This window comes from Oncorhynchus mykiss, chromosome 4 (genome assembly GCF_057628025.1).
Source record: "Oncorhynchus mykiss isolate SJ-2025 chromosome 4, ASM5762802v1, whole genome shotgun sequence".
Lineage (NCBI taxonomy): Eukaryota > Metazoa > Chordata > Actinopteri > Salmoniformes > Salmonidae > Oncorhynchus > Oncorhynchus mykiss.
The window spans coordinates 74,486,525-74,502,609 of NC_143025.1; the positions used below are offsets into that span (position 1 = coordinate 74,486,525).

Sequence of the window (16,085 nt, forward strand, 5' to 3'; positions counted from 1 at the left end):
AAATGCTGCTGTTATGTTCTATTGTGCTATGTTGTTTTTTGTTGCTGTTGTCTAACCCTTCCCCCTGGTTGTCTCTGTTAGTAACTGCAGTCTTTATCTCGTTCATAGTTCTAATGGCAAGTCTGTGTCATGGTCTGAACCAGGTGCAAGACACCCTCAGAGGGGGGGGAATGTGTGGCACAGACTGTCTGTGCATGTGAGGAAACAGGAAGCCGGCTCGAATCAGACGGCGGTCATCAGGCCCCTAACTAACGCCACCGTCGACCCCCACAGCTGCGACCCCCACCACCATGGCCCTGGCACAGACCCCCACCTCCCCCACCCCGGCACCAAGGCTCTGTACAACCTGGCGGAGGAGGAGGACGAGGGGGGGGAAGCACGCCCTCTCTGGACTCCCTCCCACTCCCACTCTGGAATGCTCCACGGGCAGGACTCGGAGGAGCCACCCTCTTATTCTCACTTAACGGACTGTACCACTGAGCATTTGCAGGGGGCGATGGTGGACACGCACAGCTCCAATGTCCCTGGATTTAATGACACAATGGGTGCCTCCGGCATTCAGGCCAGCTCCACCAACCAACCCCAAAGCTTCACCTTCTCCCAGCTTTCCCATCCCCTGCAAGGGGGTGCTTCTTTTGGAGAGGAGGACCTCATCTCCTCCCTGGAGGGGGCTGAGGGGGGGGCACTGGACCTCCTACACAGCTACACAGAGGAGGAGGAAGAGGACGATGAGAAGGAGGAGCTGGCTCAGAGTAAGCTGACTCTGGAAGACTCCTTGGCTTTGACTCCCCCCTCCCCCTTCAGGGACTCAGTGTGTTCTGCCGGGTCGGTTCCCGGCTCCCCTGTCTCTGAGTCGGTCTTCTGCAGCCCCCCAAGCTCCGCTTATTCCTCCGTCATCCTCCAGGACTTCAGACAGAGCTCCTCGACACTGTGAGAGCTACCAGGCACTGACACACACACACACACAGACTCACACACCGACACACCATGTTACTAAGAGGTAACATCAACAATTGTATTATTTATTTATTTATACATTTCTCCATTTGCTTTGTCATTCGCTTGCTTGGATTATACAATACTTTTTACATCAAGGGGGAGTCTAAGAGAGAAATAAATAAATACATGGAATAGTAGCAATCATGTTTCTGAAGGGCTGTGAGTTCCCACCAGCCTGTCAGCAAACTTTGAGACTGGGAACAGAGCCCAAACTACCTGGTTCTTGAGCCAAATGGATTGGCAATCACAATGATGGCTGCAGCTATATGGTTTGGTTTTGCTATTGTTGTGCATTTAACATATCCTATGAGACAAATGGAGGGAAGCCCTATTGCTGTGTATAAGGTGCTTGAGACTTCTATGATTTCAGTGAGATACAGGGACAAAGCTGGCTAAAGACTACAGATCACAGAATGCACTGCCTGTTTGGTCCAATACTGTACCTGTGCAGTTTATAATATTATGTGTAGCAGACACAGCTGTTTCAAGACCCTTTGCCTTTTTTCATAGACTTAGTTGTCAATAAGAAGCATTCACCTCAGCTTACCAGTACTTTTACTACTGACCTCATTGCAGCTCAAACATTTGCTCTCTGATAGGAAATAAACTTTCTTTATGAACAGCAGGATATGCTACAGTATATTATATAAGACTGATGTTTTCATGCAGTATTATGTGTCTCTGACATTGCATACAAGGCCCCAAGGTACTGTAACATAGTATACTTGAATTGGAGATTGAGTATTTGCGCTGTGAGATACTTTGCAACATGTTTTGTTATTGTGCCATTGAAAGTAGGTTTCCAGTTCTCTGCATTAATGTTTACTGTATTGCTCTTTGATCGCACTTTGCAGAGACTGGTGATAAGGCAACTTCAGGAGATTCTGAGATTGTGTACAGTATTCTATATTATATGGTGGGTTTGATTGTAGGCGACAGTAATGTTATGATATAGGTTTAAACATATTCTATGACATTTTGAGACATGTTTGGTTCACACAGAACGCTATGAAGATGTGGTTCTGTTTTCCATACTGTGTAGGGTGTCCACCCACATTGCCCAGAGTGTTTGAAAACATGTTTTGGTGATGAAATTTCACTTCTTTATGTTATACAATACATTTTTACCAAGACAAATATTATTCTTCATGTTCTGAATCATTCAGTCTCTAACATATCATTAACATTATTACCAAAAAGACGGATTTCTTAACCTAATACATTCGATAATAAGCACAGAGCTCCGTTGACATAGGGTAGCGTTGCAAGTTTCTCCTAACAACTTTTGAGGATTTAACATTTTGTGGTCGTCGTCTCCAAAGTTGTTTCCGCGGGTCGCAAAAACCAAAATATGCATGACGAGCTGAATTAAAGGTAAAGGGCTTTGAAAATAAAACGCTTGGTATACGCTCTGTGCTTCATTGACATTTCACAGAGATAAGCATGTTTTGGTGACAAATCTTCAAAAATGACAGGAATTTTGAATTAATATGAAAAGCGTATACTAAAATATGAAAATACTACATGACATGTCTCAAAATCAATATCCCATCTATATTTTTATAAGGCCCTGCGAATTCGGGAAGAAAAATGACGAGTTCAACAGGAAAGTGAACCTGTCAGGTAACCATAGCCTTAATTCTTGCACATAATCCAGCCTATCTGACACAATGTACATTTCCTGATTTTTGTACCACTTTTTTTTCTAGCCTCCATTGATTTAGTCACCCTAATTCTGGCCATCCTATAAGGGTAAATACTCCAATAACATTTGAATGGATTATGATAGAGATATGAGGCTTGGACCATTAGTTTTCTTTGAGGATTATCTACACAACTAACATATTTTACCCAAAGGTCAAAAGATGTGTTTCTGATTGGACACCCTATACTGTGTGTGTGATGATATATATATTTTTCTGAGGTCGCAGTGTCATTGTAATGGGAATCTACTTGTGTATGTTTTCAAAGTTTGTAATACTGTTGAGCCATCTCTCATTTTTTCACACAGATGGTATGTTTGTAATATCAGTAAATGTTTATATATTTAGAATGTTAAACTATTTATACATTTTAAAACTTGTCTTACAGATGCTTCTAGAAGAGCTGTGTGTTGACATTGATTTTGCGTAACTTTTCAGATAAACTTTACAAGTCAACTGTATACACTTGGAAATATTAAGATGTAAAGCTTACCAATGGGTAGTTAGTTGCTTCTTGTGGTAAGATTATACACGCTTCAATCTCGCTTAGATCTTGTACTATAAAATTGCAGTTGGTTTACTTGATCATAAGTTTATTAGTACTTTATCTGTAAGAATGAAAATCCAAAGTATATAAACATGAATATACAGTATGTATAGTACTATAGTATTGTAATTGTTATTACAAAATGTTATATTTAGTCTATTAGTGTAAGTTGATTGAAGATTTTAACATTTCTTAAATGTAAAGTAACAGAAAGATCACGTTTTACACAGTCTCAGCTTGAATGAGATAGGCCTACATGTTTTTGGCAAGGTTGAACAATGCTGTAAAATAAACATATTTTATAGTAAGATTACTGTTGATTGCATGATTTCATTATGCTTTAATTTGTTAAATGCCAGTTAAATGGCAGTCCCGATAAACTTTTACAATGCATTTGGTCCAAATAGGTCCCTACTATTTGTTTGGACATTTTGATTACAGGTCAAATGTGCATGAATAGAAAACATCATATATGAGGAGCAAAAAGTGCGTTTCAGGAATTAGCATGAGCAGAACCGCTCAACAAAAACAAAGTGCAAGTGTGTCTCTCTGTCAGACTCACCCTGGTTACCATGTAAACACTGGAGTAGAGAAAAAAAGTTGAACCGAAAATAAACATTTCCGGGTCCTATGACTTATCAGGTGGTTTTGAGCAACAAGGAGGAGGGAAGTAGAGCGCTTTCTATTGTAGTTACCATATTTCCAAACAACACAGAAACAGAGAGGACAGATTCATTTTTCCTCATCTAGTCAGAAAAAAAAGGAAGTTGTTGAGTTTGAGAAAGTTGTAAGTGTCACTCAAGAGTTTTACACCATGGCAGGCGGCTCGGTATCGGAGTGTAAGGAATACTTGTTCAAAGTCCTAGTCATCGGGGAGTTAGGTGTGGGGAAAACCAGCATCATCAAACGATATGTCCACCAGCTATTCTCCCAACACTACAGAGCGACTATTGGGGTAGATTTTGCACTCAAAGTGATCAACTGGGACAGCAAAACGTTGGTGCGGTTACAACTATGGGATATCGCAGGTAGGACATGGATGCACATTTTCATTAATCAATATTTTTGAGATTATGTAACACAAAATTGAGAATTAAATGTTATGCCCTGAAAAGTGATTGAGTGCAGTGACTGCGCACTTCAAAAGGGGAAGTTTTGGAAATCACAGGCGCTCGTGAAATCACGATGTTCGCACAATCGCAATACGTTTATTTTTTTCTCTCACTTTTTACCCAAGTACGTAGGAGAATATTCAGATTGAATTTAAAATTCCTGTATAGACTGGTCTGTTTTGTTCCCCCCGTGGTATGATGATCAGGTTAGCGCATATAATTGCCAACGGAATGTAGGTCATGGGCTGGTCGCCTGAGTGCCCACCCAGTACGAGAGAGGAATCCAACCTTTGCCAATTGGCATCATATTTCTACAGGTTGAGTAAGTTTCAGTTGGCCCAGTCCACATACAGAGTGAGAGAGAGACTTAAGAATAGCCTACAATCTAGTCTGTGGGGTGTTTTCCAAACTCAGTCATGCATGCCAGCACATTTTCTCTGTTCTCTTTCCAGTCTCTCTAACCCTCCATTCTTCTTTTGTCAACCTTATGACAACCCATTTTGGAAACCTCATGACAAGTCCTCCATTCAGGATCTCAAAATTAAGATTCTAAAATTAGATTGGGAGGCAGATTGCCACAGGCCACTTGAAACTGTTTACACTGTGTTTAAAAAGATCCTCATCACACGTTTGAGTTGTGACTCTGCAAACATTTACAATGGGTTTTGGTTCTATGACCTCAAGGCACTTCACTGCCATATGAGGCCCTACTTCTAGTGGGGGGCATTCAGTCAGGGATTCATGGGAAGAAATCATCATCATCCATCATCACAATAAATCAATTAGTTTGACTTAAAGGCCAACCTCAGCCTCCTACCATGACCAATACACAGCTCACATGATCCTATATGTAATTATATTTCTTCTCACATATTTCTCCAGTCCCAGACACAGACTCTTCCGAACTGACGGTAATGCAATCTGCCAACAGGACTCTCAATGAATGGATACATTTAGTATTGGCTTCCACTATGCGTCACATGCAAGTCCTTTATTAGGCCAGGCAGGAATACAGGCAGCCATATGGGCACAGCTGACTCTGTTATACACCTAGCAGCTGAGAGAGAGGCTACAAGTTAGTCATTAGCCAGCAGTCACGGTCAGGCCAGGAGTAAAAGCTCTGTGATTCAGTTTTAAAAAGGGGTGTGAGAGAGAGAGAACGGGAGAGTGATCTATTGGTTTTATAGCCAATCATGAGGTTGTGGGATTGGGATCAGGACATGCACTGTAGTCTATAACTGTCATGATTTGAATTTGTGAATTACATTGTGATGGATGTTAAATTTACTATGAATGAGGTTGAATTTGAAACTAGATATAGGACTAGGGAAAACCATTCTGAGGAGACAAGTCTGACATGTAGGGTGGCAGACTGACATGGACAGAGACAGACCGGACACACAGTCTACACAATAAAACGGTCTTCAACAGTCTTCAACCGTATTTGTGATCTCATCACACACTGGCAGCGCAATGAGACAGGTCGTCACGACAACCATCGTCTGTCACTAGCTCTGATAGGTGACACCATTGTCTCCAATCAGATGGCGTCATTCCTCCGTGACGCTGGTCCCTCAACTGATCTGTCTTCTAAGACTTTGAACTGACATTCAAATATTGAGCATCCACCATTACAAAATTGCAAACATCGTTCAACATTTTTGATATCACTGCTCTCGTATGAAATATGCAGAATAGCTATCTTGCTAAATTGTGATTTAATAGTTTGCAATTGTGAGAAAATAAAAACTAACCAGTGGCTATCTCCTGCACAGATTCTGTGCAGGGACGTTGGTCGCCAGTGCAGTGGCTTGGTCAGCTGTGTAGCTAACTGTTGTAGCTAGCTTACTGACATAGATAGCTAGGTAGCTCTTCCGTCACTGACATAAAAAGCTTGCTTATCCTGTTTAAATTACCCTGAAGTTGTAGACGTGCAGCTCATGCACAATTAAGAAGCACTGGCAGTTATCAGAAATCAGTCCGTAGATCAGCATGTTTCTCTACGATCGTATTGTTGGGTCAGCTGAGCACAGCAGCTGACTCGGGAAGCTACTGTAATGTCTCGTAGCAGAAGATAATCTGCTTCATGAAAACCAATAATAATGTAAGCATTAGCACTACTAGCTACAGTAGCTTGCTAGCTAGCTTTTGTTGGATGATTCAACATTGTGTGTGCAGCACTAAGTAGGTCGCTAGTTGGTCAGCAGCAGCATTTCACTTAAAGAGGATTTCAGTGACTGGCTCAGCTGTTAGACATGTTTATGCTAGCTTCTGTGCCCATAGTCAAACTTCAGAAATACTGCTATTTGAAGCACAATAATCCTTAGCTAGATGTAAAATGGGGTGACACTTTCTCACCAAAAAAACAATTTTAATTGTTTTAACATAGATTAATTCATGATTCATAATTCAAAAAACAGTTTTGAGGCAGAAATGGGGTTCGGCAGACGATGTCACCTAGGTAATATTTTTGAATGTTATGGCAGCCCATTGTCGCCAGACTACTTTTGTCTATCCCATTACCCTTTGCGAGATACGAGACAGTGCAGGCAGAATAGATGTGCTATCTGATGTAAGACAATGAGGTGACACAGAGAGAGTAGGACAGGGTGCAGATACCCACCGGGCATGGGTGTTAGCTCATACCAGGAAAGGCGGCCTGTCACAGCTTGACCGCAAAGGAGCTTTGCGGGCAAAACACACACACTTCCTCATTCATATTTACTGATTGTATCATTGCGAGAGACAAGCTGTGAGAGAGAACACACTCACACCCACACAGATATCACATCGGATGAGCTCTGAGGGGGATCGCACACACATACACAATTATATACATTATACACACCCTCCCACACACAGACATATACACACCTATACACCAAGGCCTATTCTGGAGACATTGAGGATGACAATGAGTCAGAGAAGAGAAGGAATGAGGGAGAGAAAGTGAGAGTTGTATTGCCAAGTTTTTTTGTTTTTTTTAACCTTTATTTAACTAGGCAAGTCAGTTAAGAACAAATTCTTATTTACAATGACGGCCTACCGGGGAACAGTGGGTTAACTGTGTAATTAAGAACAGTCGCTAAGCCTTTTAATTGTGCAGAAAAAAGGGGTGGGCTTGTCCTCATGGCAACGATAAGGACCAACCAACGTCAAACCAACATCTTTACTCTCCCGTAATGATTACAATCTGGGATGGAATGATGGTAATCAGGGCCGAGTGGAAGATGGATGTACGTTGGAAGTCAGCGTGAAGCCAGGGCCTTGCCCGCCCCTGTGGCCCAGAATAGCTGCCCCTTCTCTGGGCTTGTCTGATCTTGGGGACAGGATAATTACAACCATGAGGTGATGGTGAAGTAAATAAGCCAGCACCTTGTGCCAAGGATTTAGACATCCTGAGAGAAGGGCACCTCACTGGTTCACTGGGAGGGGAGGTGAGGAAGGAAAAGCAGAATGGGTGAAAGGGAGGGAGGGGCAATTGTCCAACAAGGGTATTACCATATTACAGTATGGGATTATGTGGCAATGGTCATAGTCTTAAAGACTGTAGAGAGTAACGCTTAAGTTTGCATGCTCCATAGTGGAATGTGACTGTGAGTCATGTGGTTTAGTTATGGTCTTTGTTTTACAGCTTCTCCTATGCAACTCACTCTGCATGTTGCAACTTCCTATTGGCCCTAGCTGTCTCGTAATAACCACCATATGTACAGTATCTCTGCCAGAGAAATGTTTGGCTGGCATTTGAATATAATTCTGTGGGGGTTGGTTCATAGCCCCGAGCCTCCAAACAAGTAGAAAGGGTCTGTAATGGAAAGCAGCCATTTTATGGGCTCCTGACCAACTCTGCTGTTTTGTGTTTTTTTGCGCTAATCAAATTTAGTGGGGGACATAATGTTTCCACCATGACCGAAAGAGCTTCTGGACATCAGAACAGCAATCACTAACCTTGATTTGGATTAAGATTTCTACTTCAATGAGTCAGTTTCTACTTCAATGAGGCGCACTTCATACTGCTCACCCCGGACCAGGCCCTAATCCCGTAGACTCAAAAAAGAGCAATGCGGTTTAATTGGATAGTCTCGAATGGAGCTCGTCCAGTTTGTTCTCCGGTGATTGTACGTTCGCCAATAGAACTGAGGGTAGAGGCAGTTTATGCACTCACCGACGTCGTTTCCTCAGCGTGCCCGCCTCTCTTAACAGGACCTGAAGAACTGTAATATACTAGGTTTCTTGGAGTCGTGGCTGAACAAGGACATTGATAATAAACATCTAGGTGGTTTTTCTATGCATCGGCAGGACAGAACATCAGTGTCTGGTAAGCTCAAGGGGAGAGGTGTGTGTCTCTTTGTTAACAGTTGGTGCACCAGCTCTAATATTAAGGAAGTCTCAAGGTTCTGCTCGTCTGAGTTAGAATACCTCATAATAAGCTGTAGACCATATTATTTACCAAAAGTGTTTTCATCTATATTTTTCTTAGCTGTCTATATACCACCACAAACTGATGCTGGCACTAAGACCGCACTCAATGAGCTGTATAGGGCCAGAAGCCAACAAGTAAATGCTCACCCAGAAGCAGAAGCGTTGGTGATGGCAGAAGCGTTGGTGATGGCCTGGTGATTTTAATGCAGGAAAACTGAAATCCGTTTTACCTCCTTTCTGACAGCATGTCACCTGTGCAACTAGAGATGAAATAAACTAGATAACTTTCAACCACACACAAACGCATACAAAGCTCTTCCTCGGCCTCCATTTGGAAAATCTGACTATAACTCTATCCTTCTGATTCCTGCTTACAAGCAAAAACTCAAACAGGAAGTACAGTTGAATTCGGAAGTTTACATACACCTTAGCCAAATACATTTAAACTCAGTTTTTCCACAATTCCTGACGTTTAATCCTAGTAAAAATTCACCACTGTATTTTAAGAATGTGAAATGTCAGAATAATAGTGGAGTGATTTTATTTCAGCTTTTATTTCTTTCATCACATTCCCAGTAGGTCAGAAGTTTACATGCTACCAAATACTAATTGAGTGTATTGGCTTTAAATTGTTTAACTTGGGTCAACTGTTTCGGGTAGCCTTCCACAAGCTTCCCACAATAAGTTGGGTGAATTTTGGCCCATTCGTCCTGACAGAGCTGGTGTAAATGAGTATTTTACTTTTCTCTTTTATTTCTCTGCATTGTTGGGAAGGGCCCGTAAGTAAGCATTTCACTGTTAATTTACACCTGTTGTTTACCAAGCATGTCACAAATAAACTTTGATATGGTTTGGGTGCAACAGACTGGTGAGACTGTCTCTGTTGCCCCTGCAGCATCTGTCTTGGACAGTTACCATGGTAACTCACTCACAGATAGCATCTCAATGCAGACCGTAGAGCAGGAATCAACATTCTTGCGTTGATGGTCGGGGGGCCGGAAGGTAATTACAAATAATTTGTAGACTGCAAATTGACCGCAAGAATCCCAAACAAATATAATAGACTTATACAATCATTTCAAACATTGCTTAAAATTGTATATGATCACGTGTCTCTCTATTATGCATGGGAATATTTAGGAATAGATTTCCAAAATTAATTTAAGCTAATTTCCTGGTGTTTTTGTCTTTTATGTTCAACAGTATATTTTTTAAAATAAATAATTGCCAAGATTCAGCCTATGGCCCCCCGCCAGTTGGAGAACCCTGCCGTAGAGGAATCTGTCTCCTAGGGCGCAGGATGATGAATAGATTCACATTCTGTGTTTCCCTCTTTCATGAATACAACTCCCACAAGGACCATGGAGAAGATGTACACACTTTCCATTATGTGTCTGTAGAAAGGAAAGTTGACTTTCCCTCTCTGACTAACACTGCATGACCTAAAGTATGTGGACACCTGCTTGTCGAACATCTCATTCCAAAATCATGGGCAATAATATGGAGTTGGTTCACCCTTTCCTGCTATAACAGCCTCCACTCTTCTGGGAAGGCTTTCCACTATATGTTGGAACATTGCTGCGGGGACTTTCTTCCATTCAGCCACAAGGGCATTAGTGAGGTTGGGCACTGATGTTGGGCATTTAGGCCTGGCTCGCAGTCGGCGTTCCAATTCATCCCAAAGGTGTTCTACGGGGTTCATGCCAAAGGTGTTCAAGTTCTTCCACACCAATCTCAACAAACTATTTCTCAATGGACTTTGCTTTGTGCACAGGGGCGTTGTCATGCTGAAACAGGAAAGGGCCTTTCCCAAACTGTTGCCACAAAGTTGGAAGCACAGAATCATCTAGAATGTCACTGTATGCTGTAGTTTAAGATTACCCATCACTGGAACTAAGGGGCCTAGCCCGAACCATGAAAAACAGCCCCAGACCATTATTCCTCCTCCACCAAACTTTACAGTTGGCACAATGCATTTGGGCAGGTGGTGTTTTCCTGGCATCCACCAAACCTAGATTCGTCCATTGGACTGCCAGATGGCGAAGCGTGATTTCTCATGATGCTGCATGATGCTGCCACCACCGTGCTTCACGGTTGGAATGGTGTTCTTCGGCTTGCAAGCCTCCTCGTTTTTTCCTCCAAACATAACGATGGTCATTATGGTCAAACAGTTGTATTTTTGTTTCATCAGAACGCGTCTCCTTCCTGAGTGGTTTGACATCTGCGTGCTCCCATGGTGTTTATACTTGCGTATTATTGTTTGTACAGATGAACGTGGTACCTTCAGGCGTTTGGAAATTGCTCCCAAGGATGAACCAGACTGACTGGTGGAGGTCTACAATTTTGTCTGATTTAAAAAATAAAACAAATAAAAAAATCCCATGCTGTCAAGCAAAGAGACACTGAGTTTGAAGGTCAGCCTTGAAATACATCCACAGGTACACCTCCAATTGACTCAGGCTAGTTGACATCATTTATCAGAAGTCATGACATAATTTTATGGAATTTTCCAAGCTGTTTAAAGGCACAGTCAACTTAGTGTATGTAAACTTGTGATACAGTGAAATAATCTGTCTGTAAACAATTGTTGGAGAAATTACTTGTATCATGCACAAAGTAGATGTCCTAAAAGACTTGCCAAAACTATAGTTTGTTAACAAGACATTTGTGGAGTGGTTGAAAAACAATTTTTATTAACTCTAACCTAAGTGTATGTAAACTTCCGACTTCAACTGTAGCTACCGAAAAATTATCTGAGGGGAAAAAGTTGGTCACTCAACAACACATTCAATGACATGACATCATCCTAGCAGCTAGCTAGCTAGCTAATGTTAGGCTCTGTGTTTTTAGCTTTCTAAATAATTATTTAAGATCATTTTAGCTTGCCTAGTTATTTAACTAGGCAAGTCAGTTAAGAACAAATTCTTATTTACAATGACGGCCTACCGGGGAACAGTCTACATGTTCAGGGGTTCAGGGGTAGAACAACAGATGTCAGCTCTGGGATTTGATCCAGCAACCTTTCGGTTACTTGCCCAACGCTCTAACCACTAGGCTACAGCATTTCTGTATGGTGGACTCAATGTCTTGTACTGTAGTTGAGTACCAGCCTATGCTACCGCTCAGTTGTTGCTGTAATAGGCCCACATGTTTCTCCTTGGCATGGTGTTTTGATGCAGGTTTAGTTTTTTTTGTTATTAATTCTCTAGCTTTAAAAACCGAAGCCAGACTGCAACATTTTAGTAGCCTAGCTAGTACTGTGGTATGTACACTTTCCCTCTACTATGCGCTGTAAACTGGACACATGAAAGCAGCACAATTGAAGTTGAATTCACTGCATCAGGCTGGAATTTCATAAACTGTTGACTAATTTATACTGGTTTGTGTGTCCTGTTGTCTTGTTCTTTAGTAGTGATTTACAATGCATTCAGAAATGTTTAAGATCCCTTGACTTTTTCCTAATTTTAAAATGTAGTAAATAGTTTTCAATCTACACACAATATCCCATAATGACAAAAAGCAAGAACTGGTTTTAATTTATAAATAAAAATCTGATGTCATATTTACAACCTGTACCCTTGCACATTGACTCAGTTCGGTACTCCTTATTTTATTTAGTAAATATTTTCTTAACTCTATTTCTTGAACTGCATTGTTGGGCTTGTAGGCAAGGGCTTGTAGGTAAGAATTTCACAGTAAGGTCTACCTACACCTGTTGTATTTGGCAGATGTGACAAATACAATTTGATTTTATTGCATTTTCTGTAGGTTACAGCAATGAGCTGTTGGAACCCGAAACTTGGCATGGACGTTTAGCCTTCAACATGTTTAAACTGTTGGTCCGGTAGGAGATTCGGTCAGTGCTATTAGTGATGATATGATATAGTGCACTGGCTTGCTCATGTGTTTGTGGTTCTGGGAGGAGGGTTATGTGTGCGTGTGGCAACGCACTGCCGTTTGGTGTGCAGCATGTTGGCAGTGCTTGCTGTGACTAGTGCAACGCTGACTGTATGGTAGGGGGTAGGGGTCGACCGATTAATCGGAATGGCCGATTTCAAGTTTTCATAACAATCGGAAATCTGTATTTTGTTTGTGTGCCGATTTATCCTTTATTTTATTTTTAAAATCTTTTTTAAGAAAAAAAAGAAAAGCATTTTTTTATTTAAAAAAAAATAATGTTTTTACACCTTTTATTTAATCTTTATTTAACTAGGCAAGTCCGTTAAGAACACATTCTTATTTTCAATGACGGCCTCGGAACGGTGGGTTATCTGTCTCGTTCAGTGGCAGAAAGACAGATTTTCACCTTGTCAGCTCGGGGGATCCAATCTTGCAACCTTACAGTTAACTAATCCAACGCAATAACGACCTGCCTCTCTCTCGTTCCACTCCACAAGGAGACTGCATGTTACGCAGATGCAGTAAGCCAAGGTAAGTTGCTAGCTAGCATTAAACTTATCTTATAAAAAACAATCAATCATAATCACAAGTTAACTACACATGGTTGATGATATTGCTAGATATTATCTAGCGTGTCCTGTGTTGCATATAATCTGACTGAGCATACAAGTATCTAAGTATCTGACTGAGCACTTTCGTGAGTTTTACCAGCAGCTCTTCCTTATGCGTCAAGCATTGCGCTATTTATGACTTCAAACCTATCAACTCCCGAGATGAGGCTGGTGTGACCGAAGTGAAATGGCTGGCTAGTTAGCGCGCGCTAATAGCGTTTCAAACTTCACTCGCTCTGAGCCTTGGGGTGGTTTTTTCCCTTGCTCTGCATGGGTAACGCTTCGATGTGGTGGCTGCTGTCATTGTGTTGCTGGTTCGAGCTCAGGGAGGAGCGAGGAGAGGGATGGAAGCTATACTGTTACACTGGCAATACTAAAGTGCCTATTAGAACATCCAATAGTCAAAGCTATATGAAATACAAATGGTATAGAGGGAAATAGTCCTATAATAACCACAACCTAAAACTTCTTACCTGGGAATATTAAAAAAATATATATATATTATTATTTTTTTAAATCTTTATTTAACTAGGCAAGTCAGTTAAGAACACATTCTTATTTTCAATGACGGCGTAGGAACAGTGGGTTAACTGCCTCGTTCAGTGGCAGAAAGACAGATTTGTACCTTGTCAGCTCAGGGTTTGAACTTGCAACCTTCTGTTTACTAGTCCAACGCTCTAACCACTAGGCTACCCTGCCGCCATGAAGACTCATGTTAAAAGGAACCACCAGCTTTCATATGTTCTCATGTTCTGAGCAAGGAACTGAAACGTTAGCTTTCTTACATAGCACATATTGCACATTTACGTTCTTCTCCAACACTTTGTTTTTGCATTATTTAAACCAAATTGAACATGTTTCATTATCTACTTGAGGCTAAATTGATTTTATTGATGTAGTATATTAAGTTAAAATAAGTGTTAATTCAGTATTGTTGTAATTGTCATTATTACAAATACATTTTTAAAAAATCTGCCGATTTAATCGGGATCGGCTTTTTTGGTCCTCCAATAATCGGTATCGGTATCGGCGTTGAAAAATCATAATCGGTCGACCTCTAGTAGTGGGCCAAAATAAATTGACAACCCAAATCATTGTGCGGGCCGGATAGAAATGTGTCTCGCCTTGTGTTTGACACATGCTCTAGACTATTACCCATGTTATGACCGACTTGTGATCATTGTCCTTGCTAGTTGGATTGTATTGACATTCCCAGCCTTCGTTACAGTTGTCCGTTTTTATTCTGAATATTGAGTCATTAAACTGAAACAGTGCATCATCCTGAATGGGTGGAGGCAGCAAACATTGTACCAGGCCAGCTGTGATTTACAACCTGATAGCAATATTTTTTGGACTATCAAGAAATGTATTGGTGAATTATATTAATCATGCATTGAACTGCATCCATGCCTTGCATCCACTGCCAACAATGCCTTAGTGTACTTCATGGACGTTTGAGCTAAATATAACCTATTTTTATAAAGTTGGTTTTGAAGCATCAACTGGGAATTTGATATTTTTGACTGATATTATGATTATCTGTTTCATATCTGCAAAGGTGTTAAAACGCTGTCATTTCCACTTTAAAATACATTAAATTACTGACATTGATGCTTGGAATAAACATTGTGTAAGTTCTATGAGAATGGTCTCATAGGATCTTAAGCAATGAATGCTATTTTATTTTTGGAAGATTCAGAGGTTGAAACTTTGAGAATTAAAGGGAATATATGGGTATTAACTGGAATATATGGGAATTAATGGAAATATATGCAAATTAATATTAATACCATTTAAATGTAGATGTTTTTTGCAGTGTATATATTTACCATATATGGAGAAAGAAACAGAAACCTTTTACCTTATCATAAGTAGAAAATTGCAAATGATTAAATCCTTCCAATAGAAAAATAAACTATTTAGTTACAAATTGAACTGTAATTAAAAGAGTTGACTCTTTACTTGGGATGATCCCCAAGGATCCATCGCATCTCCCCAAAACATTTTCAACACATCTGTAAAATTATAGTCAAGAAACTAAGGCTTTGGTTGTCTTCCTCTCAGGCTTCCATGTCTTCTCCCTGGACCTCCTCAATGTCCACCTCTTGAACATCAGACTGTCTTCACTGTCATTTTCCAACCTTGTTGAGGATGGCTCGTTGTTAGGCTCAAAAAGCCTCAAGTTTGCCCAGATTTCCACCAATTTTTCAACCTTTGTATTGGTCATCCTGTTGCGTGCCTTGGTGTGTGTGTGTTCCCAAACAAGGACTAGTTGCGCACTGAGGCGGCTGATATTGGTGGGATTTGGAGGATGATGGAGGCAACAGGGAAAAGAGCTTCAGATCCACAAAGTCCCTTTCACCGGGTGGCTGATGAGATATGTTGGAACAACTGCCATATTGCATCTCCATCCCAAAACCCTTGCTTGGAAGTGTACTTACAGACTGCCAAGAACCTTGCCCTCATCCAGGCCAAGGTGGCGAGATGCAGTAGTGATGGCACCATAGGCCTTGTTGATCTCTGCACCAGACAGGATGCTCTTGCCAGCATACTTGGGGTCCAACATGTATGCTGCGGCATGTATGGGCTTCAGGCAGAAGTCTTCACGCTTTTTGATTTATTTCAGAACTGCAGTTTCCTCTGCTTGGAGCAACAGTGAAGTGGGCTGCGCACTACAGATTTCTTCTCTTACATCTGCAAGCAGAGTCTGAACATCAGACAGGATGGCATCGTCTCTCTTAATCCCTAAAATGGCTACTGCTATAGGTTTCAGGAGTTTCAGGCTGCTTAC

The 16,085-nt window shown here is 41.1% G+C and overlaps 2 protein-coding genes across 3 annotated transcripts in view; both read left to right on the forward strand.

The window, feature by feature from the left end:
- The window catches only part of LOC110522380 (metabotropic glutamate receptor 1), a 43,731-nt gene extending 40,174 nt beyond the window's left edge, over positions 1–3,557 (forward strand). The window contains exon 9 of one of the 2 annotated variants that reach the window (XM_021600740.3): positions 109–3,557. In XM_021600740.3, coding sequence (XP_021456415.3) covers positions 109–934 — 826 coding nt within the window. In that variant the 3' untranslated portion in view covers positions 935–3,557. The remainder of the gene's footprint in view (positions 1–108) is intronic. The other variant, XM_090233006.1, reaches the window with a different exon arrangement.
- A 243-nt stretch (positions 3,558–3,800) lies between these two features.
- Positions 3,801–16,085, forward strand: part of LOC110522381 (ras-related protein Rab-32) — a 31,286-nt gene continuing 19,001 nt past the window's right edge. The window contains exon 1 of the mRNA XM_021600742.3: positions 3,801–4,277. Within this exon, the coding sequence (XP_021456417.1) occupies positions 4,064–4,277 (214 nt within the window). The 5' untranslated portion in view covers positions 3,801–4,063. The remainder of the gene's footprint in view (positions 4,278–16,085) is intronic.